This window comes from Orycteropus afer, unplaced genomic scaffold (genome assembly GCF_000298275.1).
Source record: "Orycteropus afer afer isolate SDZICR_OR568_19922 unplaced genomic scaffold, OryAfe1.0 scaffold00126, whole genome shotgun sequence".
Classification (NCBI taxonomy): Eukaryota; Metazoa; Chordata; class Mammalia; order Tubulidentata; family Orycteropodidae; genus Orycteropus; species Orycteropus afer.
The window spans coordinates 283,699-294,471 of record NW_006921713.1 but is presented as its reverse complement, the minus strand read 5'-3'; the positions used below and the strand labels follow the sequence as shown (position 1 = coordinate 294,471).

The window sequence follows — 10,773 nt, the reverse complement described above, 5'->3', positions numbered from 1 at the left end:
GACTCCCAATGGACTTGAATTAATGGCCTGTCATGTGGTTTGGTAACATCAGAACTGTGCCTTTTTACTTGTCAACCTTGAGCTTGAGAGCCTCAGCAGCCAGTAGCTGTCTGAGTGAAGAAAAGCCTCTAGATTCAGTGGGCCTGGAGCTGGAGGCAGAACTGAAGCCCAAGGCTGAGGGGCTTTCATCTAGCTCCTAGAGTTTGGCACTTAGAACTTGGACTTGTAGCCTCCAAATTGTAAGAATAAACTCCTGTTTGTTTAAGCCATTCCATTTGTGGTATATTCCTGTCAGAGCAGCACTTGGTATCCAGAACACCTAGAAAACTAGAATTAACCAATAATCTATCACAAATGATAAGAAAATTTCAGGTGCTAATTGATGTATTGATCTATTACATTTATACATAAAAATAACAACTACATAAACCAAAAACACAAAACTCACTGTTGTCGAGTTGGATCGTACTCATAGCTACCCCTCCTTGAGTTTCCGGGGAGGTATCTCTACAAAAGTTGATTGCCCAATCTTCCTTCTGAGGAGTGGGTGGTGGGTTTGAACCACCAGCCTTCTAGTTAGCCGTAAAATGCCTTAGGCACTATGCTACCAGGGCTCCTGAACAACTACATAGAATGTATAATTGAAGAAAAGGTCCCATTAACAATAGCAACAAAAAAAGAAAATATCTAGGAATAATTCTAACGGGAAATCTGCAAAACCAAATAAGAGAACTTTAAAACATTACTGAGGGATTTTAAAGGCTTGAAGAAATTGAAGGATGAATCATTTTCTCGAATAGGAAAATTAAAGATTAAGTTGTCAGATGTTTCTAAGTTTATTTTGAAACATAATATAATTTTTAAAACTAATAGATTTCTTTTTTAACTAGATAAGCTAGTTATACAGTTCACAGTGGAAAATAAACAAAGAATAGCCAGGAAAATTTAGCAAAAGCAGAGTAATAAGGTGAGACTAGCCCTGCCAGATAAAAACATATCATAAAACCTCAACAATTAAAACAGTATGGTATTGGTACATGAATTAACAGAACCAATTAGAATATCTATGAATAGACTCAAGTGCACTCAGGAATTTAGCATGTGATCAAACCAGTGGGGATAATTCACCAACAGCACATGGTGTTGGGATAACATACCTTAAGCTATATGCCATAATAAAATTCAAATGGATTAACAAATTTAAATTAAACAATGGAACTGTAAATGTTGTGAAGAAAACATCCTTTATAATCTTTAAATAAGCAGTTCTAGCTGTGAATTCAAATCTAGAAGCCACTAAAAATTTGCCTGGTGTAAAACTCTATGGCAAAGTTGAAAAAGGGGAAAAAAAGATAAGTGATAAAATGGGTGAAATATTTGCAATTCAATACAGACAAAAGATGGGTTACCTAATATATAACCATCTTCTAGACATTGGTAAACCAAAGAACAAAAACCCAGCAGAAAATTGAGTAAAGCATTGAAAAGATAATGCACAAATGAGAAAATGCAGTGACTCTTAAACAAATGAAAAGATAGTCAACTTCATTCATAGAAATGCAAACTAAAATTACATTGACACCATTTTTTAATGCATCAGGTTGGCAAAAATCCAAAATTTTAATTAACAACCTTGGTTAGGAAACAACAGGCACTCTCATACACTGCTGGTGGTAATGCAAATTGGTATATTCTCTATGGAAAGTAATAGGCAACATCTATCAAAACTACAAATGTTAATGCCTTAGGAGCAGTAATTCTGCTGTTAGAAATTAATGATATTTGTACACAAGTACAAAATGAGGTATGTACAAGATGGTTTATAGCAATGTAGTTTGTAATCATTATGAAAGATTGGAAACAATCCACCTGACCATCATTAGGGAATTGTTAAATAAAATATGGTGCATCCATAGAATGAAATAATGTGAAACTATAAAAAAGAAAGAAAGAAAGAAGCTCTGTATTTATTGATATAGAAATATCTCCAAGATCTTTGTTCAGCATAGTAAATATTCTATGCCATTTGTGCACTATGGAGGATGAATAAGTATACTTATTCATATTTGCTTATATGGAGAAACTCTGGAAGAATATTTAGAAAGCTGGAGAAATGTGTAGAAACTAACACAATAATGGTATAATGGTTGGGGAACTAGGTGCAAAGGTACTAAGAACAGAAGGAAAAATTTTTATTATATATGTTTTAAGTAATTTTTATTTTTAAATCATGTAAATATGTTGTTTTTTGTTGTTATATGCTGTCGAGTCGGACCCGACTCATAGCGACCCCTCCTTGGGTTTCCGAGGCAGTACCACTATGGAAGTAGATTGCCCCATCTTTCTTCCAAGGAGTGGCTGGTGGGTTTGAACTGCCAGCCTTCTGGTTAGCAGTCAAGTGCCTTAGGCACTATGCTACCAGAGGTCCTGCATGTACATATATAATCAACTAAAAGAGTTAAAATTTTAAAATGCTATTGTTAATGCCAATTGCATCATACACAATAAAGCAATGCATGTTTGTGGTGCCATGCATTCAAGAATCTCAACACAGTTATCCTTAGGAGCGTTAATATTTTCAAAGTTGTTGGAGTTACTACAAATTTAGTTTAGCATGACCAAAATTCCCCAGACTCCCCAGACTAACTTGAAGTTGAAGACCAAAATATTCTAGCATTTTCTTGTCCATATAAAGCTATTCTCAAAATTTGCCCTCTCTGGGATTCTTCATTTAAACCATTTTCCTGAGTTTTGGCTCCCATTTTTGCCCCTTTTGAGCATGTGTTTTAAGAGCCTAAGCTTTGGAGATCATTTAACCCCACACCATTTGTTATCAGCATGACCTAAGACCAATTTATTTGGCTTCTCTAAGTCTCAGTTTCTTCATGTGTAAATAAAGATAATACAAATTTAATAGATTTGCTATGAAGATTTAGTGAATTAATGTACACAAAGGTCTTAGCCCAAAATCTGGCACACAGCGAGGGTTCTAGAAATATTATGTATTTCTGCTACTACTACAATGACTACAGAGACTTCCCAGTGGCCTGAATTTTTACTGAGCTCTGAACTCTGGCATGTTTTAATGAGTAATCTAATAACTAATCTTGCACATGAGGTCTAGAGTAGAATATATACTTCAGTCCATTCAAGTAATTCCTTTATTTGTATAGTTATTATTTAGGCATTCAATTATAAATTTATGCTCATTTCCTACCTTTGAATTAAAACTCATTTGATTAAACATTGAGTTTCTATTTAATAATCTTTTCACTTTTTAATTAAAAAATAATATTCATTTAGGATCTGCAGGAGAAAAAAAATAATAATATTCATTTTACATCACAAGTCATCAGCATTTTTAACACACTCATATCAATATTTCAACCACATTTTTCACTCAAAATTACTGTATAGTATCTCTAACTGACAATGTTTCTCTGTCATTATCAAGTTATTTATTTCAGAACATTTTATTATATTTATATAATTATCATTTCAGATGTCTTAGTTCTCTAGTGCTGCTATGACAGACATATCACAGATCGCTGGCTTTAACAAACAGAAAGTTATTTTCTTATAGTTTAGGAGGCTGGATATTCAAGTTCAGAGTGCTGGTTGTAGGTAAAGACTTTTTCTCTCTGTGTCTCTTTTCCCTAGGAGGAACCCAATGCAGAGACTTGGGTTCAAAGAATACATTCAGCCCCTGGCACCTCTCTCTTGGTGGTAGTGTGTTCTTCTATGCTCCTTTCTCTCTTCTTTAATCTCTTATAAGATAAAAGGTGTTTCAGGCCCCACTCCATGGAAGCTCCCTTTACATTGGATCAAGTCTGTAATGGGACTAAAGGTGTTATAATTTATCCTTAATCTTAATCATTTTACACATGATTGGTTTATTACATCAGATCACATCATGGGGTATGGTTACATATCTGCCATCTTATATCATTACATAACTTCTAAACCACTGAGAATCATGGCCCAGCCAAGTTGACACAAACTTTAGGGGTACACAATTCAATCCATGACAGATGTGAACGGGCTCTGGTGGCACAGTGGTTAAAGATCTCAGCTACTAACCAAAAGGTAGGCAGTTCAAATCCACCAGCTGCTCTGCTGAAGAAAGATGAGGCAATTTGCTTCTGTAAATATTTGCAGCCTTGGAAACCCTATGGGGGCAATTCTACTCTGTTCTACAGGGTCATTGTGAGTCAGAATCAACTTGATGAGAGTAGGTTTGGTTTCTCAGATGTAAGAAACACTCTAATGTTAATAATTCACATCATGAAACTAAATTTAATCAATGTTACCTATGTGCAATGTTTGTTTGTTGTTGTTAGTTGCCATCAAATTGGTTCCAACTCATAGCTGCCCTATGGACAACAGAACGAAATACTTCCAGGTCCTGCACCATCCTCACAGTTGTTGCTGTTTGAGCCCATTTTTGCAGCCACTATGTCAACCAGTCTTGTTGAGGGTCTTCCTCTTTTTTGCTGAGCCTGTGCTTTAAGCATGATGTCCTTCTCTAGGGTCTAGTCTCTCTTGATATCATGACCAAAGTACAAGAAAAGTCTTACCATCCTTGCTTCTGAGGAGCCTTCTGGCTGTACTTCTTCCAAGACAGATTTGTTTGTTCTTCTGACAATCCATGGTATATTCAATATTATTTGCCAACACCATGATTCAAAGGCATCAATTCTTTGATCTTCGATCTCTCTTATTCATTGTCCAGCTTTCACATACATATGAGGCAATTGAAATAGCATGGCTTGGGTTAGGTGCACCTCAAAGTGACATCTTTGCTCTTTAACACTTTAAAGGGGTCTTTTGTAGCAGATTGGCCCAGGGCAATATGTCACTTGATCTCCTGACTGTTGCTTCCATGGGTGTTGATTATGGATTCCAAGTAAAATGAAATCCTTGATAACTTCTAATTTTTCTCCATTTATCATGATGTTGCTTATTGGTCTAGTTGTGAGGACTTTTTTTTTTTCTTTATTTTGAAGTGTAACCCATAATGAAGGCTATAGTTTTTGATCTTCAACAATAAGTGTAAGTCCTCTTCACTTTCAGCAAGCAAGGTTTTGGTCCTCTACATATCACAGGTTGTTAATGAGTCTTCTTCTAATCCTGATGATGCATTCTTCTTAATAGAGTCCAGCTTCTTGGATTATTTACTCAGCATACATACTGAATAAGAATGGTGAAAGAATACAATCTTACAACCTTAGCACACACCTTCCCTGATTTTAAACCACACAGTATCCCCTTGTTCTACTTGAACAGTTGCCACTTGATCTTTTACAGTGTTAATGAGCACCATTAGGAGTCCTGGAATTCTCATTCTTTGCAATGTTATCTGTAATTTGTTAAGATTCACACAGTCAAATATCTTTGCATAGGCAATAAAAAACAGGTAAACATCTTTCTGGTATTCTGTGCTTCCAGCCAAGGTCCATCTGACATCACCAATGATATCCCTTATCCTGTGTCCTTTTCTGAATCTGGCTTGAATTTCTAGCAATTCTCTGTTGGTGTACTGCTGCAACCATTTTTGAATTATCTTCAGTAAAATTTTACTTGCATGTGGTATTAATTATATTGTTCAATAATTTATGTGTTCCATTTAGTCACCTTTCTTTGGAATGGGCAATAATATGAATCTCTTCCAATCAGTTGGCCAAGTAACTGTCTTCCACATCTTGGAATAGATGAGTGAGCACATCCCACATTGCATCTGTCGAAACCTCTCAATTGATATTCTGTCAACTCTTGTTGTTGTTGTTGTTGTTATGTGCCGTTGAGTCAAACCCGACTCATAGCGACCCCTTCTTGGGTTTCCAAGGCAGTATCACTATTGAAGTAGGATTGCCCAACCTTCCTTCCGAGGAGTGGCTGGTGGGTTTGAACCGCCAGCCGTCTGGTTAGCAGGCAAGTGTCTTAGCCTCTATGCTACCAGAGCTCCCCTGTCAACTCTTAGAGCCTTCTTTTTCTCCAATACCTTCAGTGTCAATTGGACTTCTTTCTTTAGTATTATCGATCCAGTTCTTTTTGGTACAATAACTCTGTATTCCTTCCATTTTCTTTTGATGCTTCATGCATCAAAATGCATATTCAATAGATTGTCCATAGAATCCTTCAGTATTGTAACTCAAGGCTTGAATTTTCTCTTCAGTTCTTTCTGTTTGAGAAATTCTAAGCATGTTCTACCCTGTAACTCTAGGTCTTTGCACATTTCATTTTAATGCTTTCCTTTGTCTCCTCAAACTGCCCATTGAAATCTTTTGTTCATCTCTTTTACTTCATTTCTTCCATTCCCTTTAGTTACTCTACATTTAAGAGCAAGATTCAGAGTCTCTTCCGACACTCATTTTGGACTTTTCTTTGTTTTTATGACCTACTACTTTCTTTATATATGATTTCCTTGATGTCATCCCACAGCTCATCTAGCTTTTGATTATTTGTATTCAGTGTGTCAAATCTGTTCTTGAGTTGATCTCTAAATTTGGGTGGGATATACTCACGATCATACTTTGGCTCTCAGGGACTTGTTTTAAATTTCTTCAGCTTCTACTTGAACTTGTATATAACCAATTGATGATCTCTTCTGTAGTAAGCCTCTAGCCTCCTCCTGACTGAAGATATTGATTTCTCCATCATCTCTCCATAATTGTAGATGATTTGACTCCTGTGTATTCCATCACGACCCCCACTGGGTTTCTGAGGCTGTAAATCTTTAAGGAAGTAGATCTCCCCATCTTCCTTCCACAGAGCAGCTGGTGGACTTGAACTGCTGGCTTTCCAGTTAGCCGTCGAGTGCCTTATCCACTATACCACCAGAGCTCCTTTTAAGGTCCATGTGTATAGTTACTGTTTATGTTGTTGCAAAAAGGTATTTGCAATTAATCAATCATTGGTCTTGTGGAATTCTATTATGTCATCTTTGGCATCATTTCTTTCACTAAGTTGCTATTTTCCAGATACTGATCCTTCTTCCTTGTTTCCAACATTCACATTCTAATAATCAATAATGATCAATGCCTCTTGATTGCATGTTGATAAATTTCAGACTGCAGAGGTTGATATTAAATATTCAATTTGTTCATCTTTGGCATTAGTGGTGGTTGCCTACATTTGGATAATAGCCATATTAACTGATCTTCCTTGAAGGCATATGAATATTATCCTAGTACTACCAGCATTGTACTTCAGGATCTCTTGAAATGTTCTTTTTGGCAATTTATGTGACACCATTCCTGTTCAATTTGTCATTCCTGGCATAGTAGACCACATGCCCTATTCAGAATGGCTATTACCAGTCCATTCCAGCTCACTAATGCCTAGGATACAAACCTTTATGTGTTCTATTTCATTTATGAAAACTTCCAATTTTCCTAGATTCATAGTTTATATATTCCACATTCCAACTATTAATGGATGTTTGCAGCAGTTTCTTCTCATTTTGAGCCATGCCACATCAGCAAGTGAAGGTCCCAAAAGTTTTACTTCATCCATGTCATTAAGGCAGATGCTATTTTGTGGAAGTAGCTCTTCTCCAGTAGTATTGTGAATGCCTTCTAACCTGAAGGGCTCATCTTCTGGCACTATGTAAGACAATGTTCCACTGTTATTCATAAGGTTTTCACTGGCCAATTTTTTCAGAAGTAGACCACCAGGTCCTCCTTCCTAGTCTGTCTTAATCTGGAAGCTCTTCTGAAACCTGTCCACCATGGGTGATCCTGCTGTTATTTGCAATACCAGAGGAATAGCTTCCAGCCTTACAGCAACACACAAGCCACCACAGTACAACAAACTGACCAACGAGTGGTAGACTTGCAGTGTATACTTGCAATGTCTAAACTACTTTTGCAAACATATAAAAGACTTTCAGGAAGAAAATACACATCTTAGGTTTAATTTCCAAAAGTTAGAGATGATTGATGAGTCATGACTGGCCATCAGAAACCGATGTACACCACACTGAGCCTACGGTATAATTTTGCCAATTTCCTTATTAATAATTTTTTTTTTCTATATTTCTCAGAAAACATACAATTGGAGAATATCAAAGAAAATACTAGAAAAACTGTAAATTATGTTTAATCCTTGGGCTATACACCAGAAATTTATAATTGAAAAATTAAAATATGCATTTTAATGATGATACATATTACTCAAATGGAAAATTGAGGTTATTTTTGTTATTAAATAAATATTTGGTAAGTGCTTTATGGAGCAAGCACTGATTTATGTCCCATGGGGATATAGGAAATAAATTAAACCCTTAGAGGATTTTAATCTACTGTGTAAAAAAATAATTAACATGAATAAAAGTTCAATGGCCAAAAGTGGGGGCAAGAGATCATTTCAAATGAAGGGAATAATATAAACAATGTCTGGAAGGAGATACAGTGAAACCTATCAGCACTGGAATTCAATGAGACTGCCTTATTTCTCCTGGACTCACAAGTTTTCTGCCTTTGACGGGGAGAAAGGTTACCACTTTTCTATCACTCATTTTAGTGGAAATATTTGTGTTTTCCTTTTCTGACAGGTTTCCACCTCACATAGGTTCTGGCTTTTGCAGATTTTATTGGAGAGGATTTGTAAAACTGAACACATGGACTAAAGTATAGAATATTAGTGGGGAATAAAACAAACATTAATATGTGCCAACAATACAAGGCTGAGTATTACAGCCTTTTTCTTCATAAGCAATGGAAAGCTATGGAAGATACTTTGCTGTAGGAAGATTGTTTTGGTAACTGAGTGCAACTAGATTTGGGTTGTAGGGGAGGGCAAAAACTGTCCCAAACATTCTGAGTCTGAACTCAGTGCTGTGGAAGAGAAAGGAGGAGATGTGTGCAAATATGTAGCTATTAGTAATTACGTACATTTTTTCACAGCTTACCATGTGATAAGTTAGCGAATCTTACCAGTTATCATCTCAGCTATCCTGCAGTAGGTAACTGTTATGTCAATTTTACAAAATGTTGATTAACTTACTCATGATGACAATTATAAGTAGCAGTGCTGGGACTTGAACCTCAAACTGTTGACTTCTAAAACCCACACTTTTAACTTCATGCTCTAATTCTTTAAATTTCTAATAGTGAACATTAAAGAGAAAACTGTAGTAAAAAATGATCTAAACCAAAACAGGACATGTTAGGAAGAAGAATTGGTTCATGAAGATTAGAGACAAATCCCACCTTTTATCTAACCAAACCAGCCTCCTGAATACAATTACGATTTCAAATTTATCTGAAGAATGTTTATTTTATATATTATTCATTGCTCCTGTGTTAGTCTAAATGTTGGATTTATCCTGTGCTGAGTCACTTCCAATTTAACTCTCTGAAATTCTATTGTTTTATCAGGTGAGAAGTTGACCGACAAGAAGCCTAAGGTGCAGTTAGTCATATCATATGAGAATATGAAGCTGACAATACTAGTGAAACACATGAAGAACATTGTAAGTTCATTACCTGTGAAAAGAAACATGTAGTTACAGTTAGAAATTGTTTGCCTACTTTAGGCAATTAATACCAACATTAGTGAGAGGAATGGGTCTAGAACCAAGTTTAAGGGACAAACAATGAGCCAATCATAATGTTTTTAGTCTCAGTATGAGTGTGATCCTTGGGGTAAAGACTATACTATATTTTGTAGAAAAAGGCCTAGAATAAAAATTAGACTTTATTCAAAATAAAGTGTAAGAAAAAAACAATGAAAAGTTTTGACAAAGAGACAGCTAGGGCATTAAATACTAAAAGAAAATGACTGGGTCCAAGAATTTACTTATATCTGATCATGCTGAGCTTAGGCATAGTTAACTTGCCTCTTTGTATAGTGTCACCACCTGCTCTGTGAAGCCAGGAACTATAGGGTTTCCACCCAGATTCTCACTGTGCCTTGTGTTTACACCACCATAACAGTTAACATATCATATATAATTGCTCATGTAAATTTCAGATTTTTGAAGACAAAAACCCTATCTTTGTATCTCCAGAACATGGAACATTTGTAGTTAGCCTCTAAGAAATGACAAAAACTCCTCTCTGATCATCTCATTCCTCCCTAAGGATAGGTCAGTTCAGAAGTAAGGATGACAATTGTACATTGTCATGAGAAAGGGAGCTTACTATGTCACAGGGTAAGTGACTAATGATCTGACTGTTGATGCCAAATCCAAAACCAGTCACTGCCATTAAGATGATTCCAATTCACAGCAACTCTATAGGACAGAGCAGAACTGGCCCCTCGGGGTCCCAAGGTCATAAATCTTTACAGAAGCAGACGGCCACATCTTTCTCCCATGGAGCAGCTGGTAGGTTTGAACAGCCGACCTTTCAGTTAGCAGCTGAATGCTTTAATCACCATGCCACAGTACACAGAAGATTCCCTAAGAGACAACAATGGTATGGTGAAAGTCAGTAGAATTATTCTGGCTCAGTCCTTTATGCATGTAAATCTGTCAGGATGCTCTTGGAAGAATATAAAGGGGCAAACCCTTTTCAACATGCTGTTAATCCAGAACATACTAGAACTCAAAAATGTCTGTTCTGTGAACAAATAGTTGGCATAATTTTCTGGAGATAATACAGTTACAAATTTAGTATTGCTAGACATCCAAGATATTTGTTTGTGGTATTGTTCTGTCAGAAACTTTCGTAATATCTGTGTAAGTATTTAAAATGTTCTTTTGTAGACCCTCTTATTCATTAATACAATTATCATTCACTTTTCATAAGATAATTTAAATGAGAATGG

At 36.0% G+C, this 10,773-nt stretch overlaps 1 protein-coding gene across 1 annotated transcript in view; it reads left to right on the top strand.

Annotated features, from left to right (window-relative positions):
* PIK3C2G (phosphatidylinositol-4-phosphate 3-kinase catalytic subunit type 2 gamma) overlaps positions 1-10,773 on the top strand; it is a 654,890-nt gene that overhangs the window by 553,220 nt on the left and 90,897 nt on the right. Inside the window, exon 30 of the mRNA XM_007944442.1 lies at positions 9,381-9,475. Coding sequence (XP_007942633.1) covers positions 9,381-9,475 — 95 coding nt within the window. The remainder of the gene's footprint in view (positions 1-9,380; positions 9,476-10,773) is intronic.